The sequence below is a fragment of the Pinus tabuliformis genome, chromosome 5_1 (assembly GCF_031772625.1).
Source record: "Pinus tabuliformis cultivar Carrire ecotype Pingquan chromosome 5_1, CPIR1, whole genome shotgun sequence".
Lineage (NCBI taxonomy): Eukaryota > Viridiplantae > Streptophyta > Pinopsida > Pinales > Pinaceae > Pinus > Pinus tabuliformis.
Genome location: NC_142305.1, coordinates 719,301,626 through 719,315,100, shown reverse-complemented (window position 1 = coordinate 719,315,100; position 13,475 = coordinate 719,301,626). Strand labels below are relative to the sequence as shown.

At 35.3% G+C, this 13,475-nt stretch overlaps 2 protein-coding genes across 2 annotated transcripts; both read left to right on the top strand.

Moving 5' to 3' along the window:
• The first annotated feature begins 7,783 nt into the window (after window positions 1-7,783).
• On the top strand, window positions 7,784-10,568 carry LOC149166932 (uncharacterized). Its single transcript, XM_089431436.1, has 3 exons — window positions 7,784-8,382; window positions 9,634-9,944; window positions 10,076-10,568. The coding sequence occupies exons 1-3, from the start codon at window positions 8,071-8,073 to the stop codon at window positions 10,548-10,550; spliced, it is 1,098 nt and encodes a 365-aa protein (XP_089287562.1). The 5' UTR covers window positions 7,784-8,070; the 3' UTR covers window positions 10,551-10,568.
• Window positions 10,568-11,042, top strand: LOC149166931 (uncharacterized). Its single transcript, XM_089431437.1, has one exon. It carries the CDS (start codon window positions 10,611-10,613, stop codon window positions 11,040-11,042), a length of 432 nt encoding a protein of 143 aa, XP_089287563.1. The 5' UTR covers window positions 10,568-10,610.
• Window positions 11,043-13,475: the final 2,433 nt, after the last annotated feature.

Below are 13,475 nucleotides of genomic sequence, written 5' to 3'. Positions count from 1 at the left end.
AACGTTGTTGATGCTATCGACGTTGTTCATTCCATCGGTGCTGAGCATCAACAACAGCACACTGCCTAGCATAACCGCGAGTAGGAATCGCAAGGATTTCATCATTGAGGTACTCTTTTCTTAACATTCTTTTTTATCATCCACCATAAGTTTGCTGCTACATGCTCCTTGCGGGCAAACTCGAACCCACGTCTCTGCAGTACTAAATCGTGCAGTAAAGAAGATGCCGTCATCGTGGGTCTGCCGATTTCCTGGTGACCACTTCTACCTTGGACGCGGACTTGTTTCTGTCATGGTATTTAAACGTTGCCTGTTGTAATATTTAAATGCTTCAGGTTGAACGTTGGTCATTTAACGCTGGTCATTAAACCCTGTTGTTGTATTTAAACGTTGAGTGTTGTATTTAAACACTGGTCATGGCATATTTGAATGCTGACATGGTATCAAACTGTCGTCGCCATGGGTGAATGCGGCTACGGGCTTGTGGGTCAGCTTTATAAATAGGAATTGGATCCTCGTGCAATTCACGCAGTTGTTTTAACGTGTCGATCGCTAAGTGAAGGTAGCCATGTGTATTTTTAACGCAGCCACATGTGTATTTTTAACGCAGCCACATGTGTTTTGTTGAAGGCAGCGATATGTGTTTTTTCTTAAAACATTGTATTATTTGGTACATTATGTGGTATCATCTCCACCATATAGGAATCGGTAATACCTTTGTCCTATAAGAGTGCAATCTTTGTTTACAATTTTTACACCAGAGCTCCATTTTTTTCCACGAAAAGTACAATTTTATACATTAACAACAGAAGTATTTTTCAATCAGCAGAAGTATTTTTTACAGAATGCATTCAATCATCTCCATGGTAGGAATAGTTCTCACTAGCAAGGAGAACTATCCTGAATGGTCCCGAATGATAAAACACACCCTCATCTTCGATGAGTTGTGGAAAGGAGTGTGTGTCGGAGAAGGAGACAAAGACCCAATACAGCCTAACTCAGACAAAGAGCTCGTCATTTGGGAAAACAAGAACAGCAAATCCTATGCATTAATCGCAGCATCTGTAAATGAAGAGGTGAGTCGCCATATTTCGTCATATTCAACTGCCTTTGAAGCCTTACAAAATCTGAAAGAACTCTATGACTCACATTCTGCACTTGAAGTTGTTCAGCTCATGATTAAACTCTTCACTCTTGAACTAAAAAATAATGATCCTCTTGCTCTTGCATCTAAATTAAAGTCTATAATGCATGATATCAATTCCACTAAGGTTGAGCTAGATATCCCTCTTATTGCTTTTCTCAAGGCACTCTATCCTACTTACTCCAATTATCTTGAGTCTTTAAAAGCAAATGGAAATCTTAAAGATATAACCTTTGACTCTCTTGTGAAAAAGTTTGTTGAAAGAGAGAAAGCCTTTGGAAAGAAGACAGCCCCTGAATCTTCTGAAGAGACTGTGTGCCTTGCTCATAAAGAAAAGCATCCTGCTCAAGATCCTACAAGAGGAAGAGGTGGACGAAGAGGAAGAGGAAGATATTTCAGAGGCAGGGGGGGCAAAAATTCTCAAGGAGAAAAGGTAGACCTACACTGCATTCGCTGCAAAAGAAATGGATCACATGATGCCTCTACATGCAAGCTACCATGGGACAAAATTGAGCAGAAAAGAAACCAACAGAAAGGTAAAAATGATGATACAGACAAAGGTAAAGAACTTGAATCTGCTCACTATATTGAGGCACAATGTAACATTGGAGTAAATGAAGATTTGTTTAATGCTTCACTTGCTTCTTCGAAAAATGATTGGTTGCTTGATTCAGAAGCAACATGTCATATGACTCATAGAAAAGATTTTTTTGAAGATTTCACTGATAATGTTGATGGAGCAGTATACTTTGCAGATCAGTCAAAAATCAAGCCACCAAGGCTTGGCACAATCAGGCTTAAACTTCCTGGTCTTCTAGACTTTCTTCTAGATCATATTCTATATCTCCCACAGCTCAATAGAAACTTGTTGTCCTTGGTCCACATCCGCCAGCAAGGTCACTCCATTCATATGTTTGATGGCAAGCTTGAGGTAAGAAAAGCTTCTGACCACTCACTTGTCATGAGGGGAATAGAAGAAGAAAGACTTCTCAAACTACAAGGAACCTCTGCTCATGCACAACATTTCTCATATATTTCTCATCATGAAGAAGGAACACTTCCATCAAGTTTATTATGGCATGCTAGATTTGGACATTTAAACTATGACAGTCTCCACTTATTGAAGAAAAATGGTGTTGCTGGTTTGCCTACAATTCCTAGGAAACATAAGCAATGTGATGCTTGCATTCTAAGAAAGCATAGCAAACAGTCTTTTCATGATTCACATTCAAGAGCACATAGGAAGCTTGAACTCATTCATTCATATTTATGTGGTCCAATGCATGTTCCTTCTGCAAATGGAAATAAATATATCATGACATTTATTGATGATTACACCAGAATGTGTTGGGTTTACTATTGAAGAACAAATCTGATGCCTTTCAAACATTCAAGAATTTTCATAAATGGATTGAAAATGATGCACAATCTCATATTGGGTCTATTCGCACTGATAATGGAAAAGAATATACATCAAATGAATTTGAAAACTATCTTCACCAACATGGGATCAAACATCAAACAACTGTGCCTTATAATCCCCAACAGAATGGTGTAGCTGAAAGAATGAATAGAACAATCTTGAATATGGTACGGTCCATGCTTTTCTTCAAAAATGTAAAGATAATGTTTTGGGCTGATGCTATTCTATGTGCTACATATATAAAGAATAGATGTCCATCTAATGCTATAAGAAACAAGACTCCTTATGAATTGTGGTATGGACATGTTCCTTTGGTAAAACATCTCAGGATCTTTGGTTCCACCTGTTATGCTCTAATACCAAAGGTACATAGAAACAAACTTGGTGCTAGAAGTCGTAAGTGTATCTTCTTGGGGTATTCAACAACCTCCAAAGCATACCGCCTCTATGATGAAGTAAATAAAAAGTTTGTTGTATCTAGAGATGTAATTTTTCTTGAATCATCGAAATCTGACAATGTTGTTGAGCGGCAACTTGATCACTTGGATAGATTTGCAAAAACAAAATCATTTCAAGAATTTGATAATCAGATTCCACATCTTGAAGGGTGGATTCCTATACTAGATCAACATGTGGAATCTTCTTCTGAAGAACACTCTTCCCCGAATGAAACTCCAACAACGGATGATGCTTTAAGTGATGTAATTGATAGAATTGGGAGACTCAATCTTGATTCAGTCCCAACTCAATCAACAGAGCAGCCTGGACCATCTCAGAAAGGTCCCCCAAAGTGGCTGACAAAGACACTTGAAAGTGTTCATCCTAATGAAATTGGAAAAACAAGAACCAGAAATTCAAACCGACAAAATGGAGGTGATGTAGATGACTCTAATTCACCTGTTGATGTGGATATTTCTTATGATTGTGAATTGAACTTGTCTACAGATTTTGAACCAACTTCCTTCAAAGAAGTTGCTTCTCATGATGAATGGAAAGAAGCAATGCAAAAGGAGTATGATGCCCTCATAAAGAACGGCACTTCGAAGCTAGTTGATCCTCCATTTGGAACCAAACCAATTGGCTGCAAGTGGGTCTACAAGAACAAGTACAAAGCTAACGGCTCACTTGACAAGCACAAAGCTAGGCTTGTGGCAAAAGGTTTTGCACAGAAGGAAGGGGTCGATTATGAGGAAACTTTTGCCCCCACAGCAAAATGGGCCACCATCCGGACACTCTTTGCACTAGCAGCTTAAAACGGTTGGAAAGTCCATCAAATGGATGTAAAAACTGCCTTCTTGAATGGAGATCTAAAAGAGAATGTTTTTATGTCCCAGCCTGAAGGATTTGCTGTGAAAGGACATGAACATAAAGTATGCAAACTTGTGAAGTCCTTGTATGGCCTCAAACAAGCACTGCGAGCCTGGTATGAAAAACTAACTAAGCATCTTCTGAAACTCAACTTCAATCATTTTGATCTTGATGATGCAACTTTATTTGTCAAGAAAGTTGGCAAAACAGTTGTATATCTTGTGGTATATGTAGATGATCTTTTAATGATAGGGAACAATGAAAGCTACATTGCATCCATAAAGAAGGAATTGGGGAAAAGTTTTGAAATGACTGATTTGGGCTATGTTCATTACTATCTTGGCATTGAAGTAACCCAACATCCAAAATCCATATTTCTTTCTCAAAAGAAATACATTGGAGATTTGTTAAACAGATTTGGCATGACAGAGTGCGATCCTCTTTCTACTCCAATGGAACAAAACTTAAAGCTCACATCTATTGAAGGAAAGGAATTTGAGGATGCAACAAAGTATAGACAGCTTGTAGGAAGTCTCATCTACCTCACTACTACCAGACCAAACATTTCATTTGCTGTTGGAATCCTCTCCAGTTTTATGCAAAAGCCTTGTGAGGGACATTGGTCTGTTGCAAAAAGGGTTCTAAGGTACTTGAAGGGAACTCAAGACCTTGGAATCAAGTATACACAGGTGGACGACTTCAGCTTGATTGGATACTCTGATTCAGGCTTCGATGGAGACAAAGAAACTGGAGTATCTACTTCAGGATATGCTATGAGTCTTGGATTAGGAGCTGTCTCTTGGAGATCACGCAAAAAATTAGTTCCAGTAGATTCCACAACAGAAGCAGAATATGTGGCAGCAGCTGAAGCAACGAAAGAAATTGTGTGGCTCAGGGAAATTCTTGAAGATTTGCAGGTAAAACAAGTACAATCAACTCCACTCATGATTGACAACACCTCTGCAATAAAGTTGGCCAAGAACCCAAAGTTCCATGATCGTACAAAGCACATCAATACTAAATATCATCTGATCCGACATCATGTTGAGGCCAAAACAATCCATCTTTGTCATTGTTCCACAAATGAGCAAATTGCAGACATCTTCACCAAAGCACTTGGAAGAGAAAAGCTTGAAAGATTCAAAACGATGCTTGGACTCACCAACATCCCTTCAGATTAAGGGGGGGAATGTTGACACCTAATCCTCTACGATTGGGTGAATTTGGAATGTGAACAGTCATCAGAAGATGGACTGAGTAGTCACATCCTTTGTATATAACAATAGCTACCTAATGAAATAGATCGAATCAATTTTCTGCCAAACTGGAGTTACTCCTGGCCTGACAATTTTGTTTAATAATTTAATATTTAATATTATTACTCCGGATGCCGGTGATGAAACGAGTAATGGGGAGGATGAGCCGAGGGCCACCGAGGTTGGTTGAAGCTTGCTTTGGTCAGGGTAGTGCTATTTTTTTTTTTGTTAATTTGTAAATGAATAGTAATCATAGATATAGATTCGGGAAAGTTATAAAATTCCAGAGGGCGAGGGTAGAAAGGAAATATAGTAAGTTTGGGGGACACTCATTTTTTATTACAATAAACTGTATATTCAGACATTTCCCTGGCTTCTAGCATGGGTAGGGAACTTGTTAGAATTTTCTTTATGCTAGAAAAAAATTGGCAATTTAGTAGCCAGAAAACAATATGGCTATGTAAATTAAATTATTCTGATAATTAATAAAAAAAAGCTATCAAGGTACCCAAAAAAAACTTTAATATTATTAAAAATTTTAAATTGAGAATTTTATAATTCAGTAAAAGATTAATTTGTAATAAAATAATATCTAATTTATCTATTATATTAAAGTTAAAAGTTACCAAAAAAAAAAAATATGATTATATTAAAATTTAATTATAATAATGAGTATAAAGTACTTTTATTTTTTAGACATTATTTAGGATAAAATTGTATTTTGGTCCTTGCATAAGATTTAAAATTAATTTTGATTGGTTAAGAGTTAATCTAATTCAAATATAAGAAAATAATTTAACAACCTTATATTTAGTTGTAGTTTTATTCCATTATAAAATAAAAATTACATTGTTTAGGTGTTCAAAGCATGGTAACCGAGTACATCACCACTTACATAAGAACAGGTACTTAGGTCACTTACCATATTAAATTACATTGGTAACGCATATATAGTTATTTTTCCTTAGAAATATTACCAGTAATCTTTCTATTTTTCCCCTTCTTACCGTTAACTTTTTGTCCTTCTTACCTTTAACATTTTTCCACCCTATTGAAGGAGCCACATTAACTAAGCATGATTCAAAAGTTAGGAGTTTGAGGCTCTTAAAATGAATTAGTTCATATCCCTCTAAAATGGAGTGGATTCTCCAATCAACACATTTAATTGTTAATTTATCTCATTCAAACCAATACTAGTAATAGGCTACTCAACCTCCCATTCACATCAATGTCAATATCTAAACTTGATTTCATCTAAAATTCCATCTCTTTGATTTTGTTTTGGTTCCTTGTTTCCAAGGAAAATGAGCATGGGTATGGGAGACGAGTAGCTTATAAATGCCTAGGAAGATGACATATCCTACGCCTAAATGTAGTGCTCTTTTAATCCAAAAACAGTGTGTATTTAAATTTTTTCCATTTGAGAAGCATTGTTTAGAAGACCCTTACTAAGTTGAAGAAATATTTACTCAACACACATACATGCATTGAGGTGTCTTTTAAGGATGCAATGGAAAACCAATCCATTTCTCCAATTTTGTCAAAGTCTTCTCATATTTCTCATACCTATAAAGTGGATCATGTTGAGGAGGTATTATTAGTGGAAATCATAGTGTAGGGGGTCACACATCTAAGTTCATTATATAAAAAATATTTAGTTATTTGTAAATATAATGGGTATTAGCTTTCTACATCAACATTGTTATAGGGGATCTACATGACTAGAGAAAAAGAATATGAGAATTCCTTATGTTCTAAAAGTTATTTCTATTGTTTATTTTTATGATCTTGTTAATTATAAATAGGCGTTTGAAAAAGGTATGTATTTTTGAGGAAGCATAAAACTTTTTATAATTCTCGTGGTTTCCAAATTTTAGTCTTACTAGTGACAATCTCTCTTTTGAGGTGAGCGAAAAGTACAATGACAATATTAAGTACATTCTCATCTATCTCCTTCAATTCTATTTTGGAAATTAATTTCTCATGTATCTTTTTTAATTATATCATACAAACTAATTATGGTTATAATAATCCACTATTTTGATTACTAAAAGAAATATCTAAATCATCTTCATAAATTACCCTCACCTTTTCTATTTTATTATTTTTCTTAAATATAAAAATATTTTGATAATAAATTAACCTTCATAAATAAATCAAACATTCGTACATAAATAATATTCAATTATCATTACCTCATGACTAATATCATTGAATCATATTTTAAGAACCTTTCTGCATATATCATTCATTTATACATGAATAATAGTCAATGTTGATTAGCTCAATAGTAATTAACAACCACCTAATCACATTTTAAAAACTTTTCTATTCTCTGGGAGTTGTAATATATAAATTATATATTACTCCTTCCAACTCACAAAAGAGTCAGTATTTTGATTAAAAAAATTGGCTGAATGCACGCGGGAAGCAAGGGGGCCATGTAGCATTTGGGAAATCAGACTGTAACTTATGGTTTAACGTGGTCAAAGTTTTGAATGGCGTAGCGCAAGTTGCAATATTTGATTATTCTAATGTGCTCCCTCCCTCAATTTATTTGGAGTTTTCTTTGTTGTTCAACGGGGAAAGGGGAAGAAACCTTCGATCCACAAGTTACTGGAACCTACGAGTCTCTGATTCGAGAAAAAAGTCAAGCCACATATGAATTAATTCCAATGAATTTGGAAGTTGCATTTCAGAGTTTTATCACAGAGATCCAAAATCAAACGAAAAGCCAATATCAACGGTGACTTCATTGAGGTTACCTGGCTGCGCTTCTGAATCCATTGTTTCCACTCACTCTGATTCGAACAGAAGCTGTAGCTGAAAATTTCATGGACGAAAAATGGTTTTGCATTCATTATAATTGGTATTCAAGTGGGGAGATTCTTTGAAGGCCTATTTGCACAACAGATTTTGTGTATTGGTGTGATTTGAAGATGGGATATTCATGCCAATCATGGGTGGAGAACCCAACAAGAACCCTGGTATTGGTCAACTTGGCAGGGATCATGGAAAGAGCAGATGAAGCGCTGTTGCCCGGGGTGTACCAGGAGGTTGGATTGGCATTGCATATTTCACCAACACAGTTAGGGTCTCTCACCCTACTCAGATCTATAACTCAAGCTGCTTGTTATCCACTGGCAGCATATCTGGCGATTCATCGCAATCGTGCCCATGTGATTGCTCTAGGAGCATTTCTGTGGGCAGTCGCTACATTTCTTGTTGGGATCTCTACAACTTTTGCTCAGGTACTGACAATTTTCATTCATTGGCATAACAGGAAATTGCATATTATTGAGTTTGGTCTTAAAAAAAATAGATAAGCACATTAAGGAGGTGAAAAACAGACACTGGAATTGTTTTTTACACATTATATTGTTTATTGTAGTTTTTACTGTATGTTATTAATGCAAAGAGAATATTAGAAAAAATAAAGGATGGATGTCAACATGGCGGAGACCAACTGTTTGGGTTTTCAGTATGGAAACCCATGGCCAAATGTCATTTTTTCTCGAAAAGGAATGCTAACTCATTGATGTGGTGATGTAGATGTTTTACTGTATGTTACAAAAAAATGGAATAAAGTTTTCAATCTATGTATCTTATTAATGGAAAGAGAATATTAGAAAAAATAAAGGATGAATATCAACATGGCGGAGACCAACTGTTTGGGTTTTCAGTATGGAAACCCATGGCCAAATGTCATTTTCTTTGAAAAGGAATGCTAACCCATTGATGTGGTGTTGTAGATGTTTTATTGTATGTTACAAAAAAAAGGAATTAAGTTTTCAATCTATGTTGTTATATGAATACATATTAGCATGATCATATGAATTTATCCAGTACAAAAAATCAAACCTTCTCAATATTGTTGTGCAAATTCTAAAATTTACAGCAGTTGAGATTTATAATCTGCACTAATTAAAGCCAATAGAAGTTGGGATTTCTAATCTGCACTAACTAAGCCCGATATTCTCGGGATTCTAGTCTGGTACTAGTTAAAGCCTGTTCCTTCTTGGCAATACTCAAGGTTTTTAAAGTATGGTCAAATTTTGTTATCACCTTGCAAAGCTGCAAGGAGGTAATGACTACCTCAATTCAACGAATTTTGTTATCACCTTGCAAAGCTGCAAGGAGGTAATGACTACCTCAATTCAACTTGCAAGGGCAAATTATCTTGGCATTGTTAAGCATTCTTGTGTATATGGTAGATTTTAAAAATATTTTAAAATTTGAAGGACATAGGCGTGGATAATTGTTTGACCTCGCCCATCTCTTCTGTAGTTGATTCCTACAATTGTAGGACCTCGGCCATATCCTTTAATTCTGAAATACTCAAGAAATCCTCAATCGAACTAAGTTTGGGGCATTGCTCCAGCTTCCGCAAAGTTGCTGCAACCAGGTGATGCATGTCGACAATTAACTCCCCAAATATGAGCCCGTTGGATCTATAGCTAGATATAATGTTATATGAACATATTGCCTCTGTGGATTTATAGGTCGCGGTATCAAGAGCATTGAATGGGATTGGACTTGGAATAGTAATACCCGCAATTCAGTCTCTCGTGGCAGATTCGGCGGATGAAGGAAACCGTGGGTTGGCTTTCGGGTGGCTAGCGTTTACAGGCAGCTTTGGATCTATATTGGGTAGTATGTTTTCTGTTTTGTTAGCTTCCACAACAGTGATGGGGATAGCCGGGTGGAGAATTTCTTTTTTTATAGTCGCAGGAGTGAGCGTTGTGATTGGGGTTTTGCTCCGTGCTTTTGCAACAGACCCGCGGTTTTCAAACGGTTCGATGCCCAAAACTTCGTAAGTATATCTGTCACTTCCTTTGATACATAACAACGCGCATAGATTTCTATCAAAAAATGAATTTCACTGGACTTGTTGTGGTTCAGTTTAAACAGTACAAGTGATATAGCATCTGTGAATCTTTTTAGAGAAAATGGAACGAAAGGGGTGTCACCAATATGGTCGGATCTGAAGATAATGGTTGCAGAAGCGAAGAAAGTGATGGGAATTCGTAGCTTTCAGATATTTGTAGCTCAAGGGGTCATGGGATCATTTCCATGGTCGGCTCTATCGTTTGTACCCATGTGGCTGGAGCTCATCGGCTTCTCTCATGAAGAGACTGCATTTCTGATGACTCTGTTTACCGTGGGGTGTTCCCTGGGTGGATTGTTTGGAGGGCGAATGGGGGACGTTATTGCCAGACGCCTTCCAAATGCTGGAAGGATTATTCTTTCGCAAATAAGTGCAGGTCTGGCTATTCCTTTGAGTGCAGTTCTGCTGCTAGTCATGCCTCGTGATCCTTCTACTGGGTTGGCACATGGCCTAATGTTTTTCATCATGGGAATCTTCATATCATGGAACGGAGCTGCCACCAACAAGCAAGTAGCATGTTTCATATTTTAGCAACATTAATGCACATTCAATGATTCATGTATTTGAATCCAAAGTTTATACCTTTTTTTTATGTGCAGTCCCATATTTGCAGAAATTGTACCTGAAAAGGAAAGAACAACTATCTATGCCTTGGACCGATCATTTGAAACAATCCTCTCATCCTTTGCTCCGCCAGTGGTTGGCATTCTGGCCCAGCATGTATATGGCTACAAACCTATTCCGAAAGGGTCGAGCAAAGCCACTGAAACAGAAACAGATAGGGTTAATGCTGCTGCATTGGCGAAGGCACTCTACACAGCAATAGCTATTCCAATGACTCTGTGTGTCCTCATTTACTCCCTTCTTTATCGATCATATCCGAAAGATCGTGACAGAGCAATCCTTGAATCTGAGGGCCAATTGGAAATGCAGCAGCATAGTATCGATTCACCTGCTGATTACAGTGTTGTTGAAACGCACGAACAAATTGATGACGATGAGGAGAAGAAATTGCTGATCTGAAATGATATCCAACGATCAATCTGTGTTTAATCTTTGAGTTAAAGAAGTCCCTAGCATACATTCAATGTGAAATCTATGTGAAAATTTAGCTGATTATTTCTGGTAATCATACCTTTATTCCTTGTGATCTGCATTATATTCCAGAGATCCTTGTACGATGGACATTTTTTTTTATATAGGTAAAATGGTTTTTTTAACTTGAATTTATCAAAATCTGACAATATGCTTTCGAGAATTTTTTGTTATCAAAATCTGACAATATGCTTTCGAGAATTTTTTGTTTTCCAAAATAATTTTTTAATTGTATAAATGATTCAGCACTTTGAAAAACTTTGTGGTATTTAGATTAAATTGTTTTTAAAAATTTGTTAGATTTTGATTAAAATTAATCAAAAAAATAATGTTGAAAAAACTATTTTATTTATAAATTAAATTATCAATTTTTTTCTTAGAAAAAAAATAATAAAAAAACTATTTCATTTATAAATTAATTTTTTTTTTACTAAATCAAAACTTAATAAAACTTTTAACTTTAATAAATAATGTGTTATTCTTACCTTTTTGAAAATATAAATGAAAAAGAAATAAAATAGGTTTATTTGCCTTTTATAAATTAAGAGAATGTAAGCTAGTGTGATATTTCTCGAATGGAAAAATTATAACAAAAAATTGTAATTTAGTATTTATTTTAATTTTTATATTAATACTTACTTTTAAATATTTTAAAAATCACTTGTCTGAAATAAAAATATAACTCTATACATTCTCAAAAACGTATTTATCCAACAATTAGTCCCATTATATATTATCTACTTTCCATATCCTTCATATCTAGTTCATTCTTATGCTTTTTCCCTTGAGCATGCTTTAAACTTTTTTCATATATTAAACTTTTTTCATATTATCACATCCTTTGACCTTGTAACTTCGTATACTTCGTGGCATGGTTAATGTAATTCTTATATTTTATTGAAAATTTTTTATGTATTGAGAGAGGGAAATATATATATATATATATATAGATATAATTATATATAAAAATTATCTTTTTCATAATAATATTTTAAAATAAAAAGCTTATTTTTATATTTTTTATAAGGTAAATAGGTTAAAGATTTTATTGATTAATTAAAATAATATATAATTTATGGTTTTGGTTTGTCTTAATTTCTTATCAAAGATATTAAATTAATGGCAAAATTATAAATCTTTAGTATCTATGTATGGTGTTCAAAAGAGAGTTCAAAAGAGTTAAGTATTTCGTTTTAAAGTCTTTATTGTCTAACTACGTAATTAGAATATATTGATAAGCAAAAATCCAATAAAAAACCAAAGAACTAATATCAAATCATGTTGAGTGAGACAAGTGAGAGGGATCTACCTCTATTAGCACTTTGCCACTTCTGGGAGAGTTGCCAAAGTTAGGATGAGAGGCTAAGATGCTCTTCTATCCTCTTCATGCATTGGTCCAAAGTCTTCATATACAGTTGTAGCTCATCAAGAATGAGAAATGTTTCCTCCTTTGCTTCATTCTTTTCTCATATAACTTTGCCCAGTAATGTATTTGTGTGCCAACATAAATCCACCATGTACATTCATTTGTTTTTTCTTCCCCTAATGTGACCTGTATTGGGTACCAGATATGCTACTTTTCCCATGATATCATTGTCGAATAGACAATTGCATTATATAGCGATAGCATTCTCGACCTTAGTGAACTCAACTTGGAATTTGGTGGCATTTGGGAATAATAGTGTGTGGCCAAGGATTCCACTCTCTAAAAAGCACGAGACACTCTTCTTGCATCATAGTACCCAGCCCCTCATAAGCACCTTACATGTTGATGCAACATTGTCATCCACTAAAATCGATGATTAAGACCCCAAAGAGAGTGGCTAGTAACAAGGGTGATAGGGGCACATAGAGAGTGATAAGAAGGAATAGAGAAGATAAAAATGGTAGCAAGAACAAAACATAGATTACTCAAAAGGTCTAGGACCAAATTCTTAGGATTACTCAACAAAATGGGAGGGAAACAAGAAGAAAGAAGCAGAAGGAATGGGATAATCTAGAGAAGGTAGTTGATGCATACTCATGCAAAATTCAATTGAAAAAGAAAAAAATTGAATGTAACAAAAACTATGACAGAGGAGCCCAAAGGTCACATTGTAAAAGTTGACCATGTTGAATACTAATAGACTATGGAGCCAAAATCCTAAAAAACATATAGACTGGAGGAAATCATGGATGTGCATGAGGGATGATCTCCCATAATTTCCTTTGCATGGTGATTAGATTCAATAGACAATGGCATCATTACTAAATGATAATCAAAGAGGAGGAGCCTTCACCACCCTATGGCATAGGTTTTATCCTTATATTGATATAAGTAACTACAATAATTTTTACTAAGAGTACCCATGTGAGAGCCTT

What these genes read in the sequence shown, in the direction of transcription:
- LOC149166932 (XM_089431436.1), top strand. Translation starts at nt 8,071, where the DNA reads ATGGGATATTCATGCCAATCATGGGTGGAGAACCCAACAAGAACCCTG. An exon ending in TCTCTACAACTTTTGCTCAG is followed by an intron (nt 8,383 to 9,633) that starts GTACTGACAATT and finishes GTGGATTTATAG; the next exon opens with GTCGCGGTATCAAGAGCATT. An exon ending in GGTTCGATGCCCAAAACTTC is followed by an intron (nt 9,945 to 10,075) that starts GTAAGTATATCT and finishes GAATCTTTTTAG; the next exon opens with AGAAAATGGAACGAAAGGGG.
- LOC149166931 (XM_089431437.1), top strand. Translation starts at nt 10,611, where the DNA reads ATGTGCAGTCCCATATTTGCAGAAATTGTACCTGAAAAGGAAAGAACA.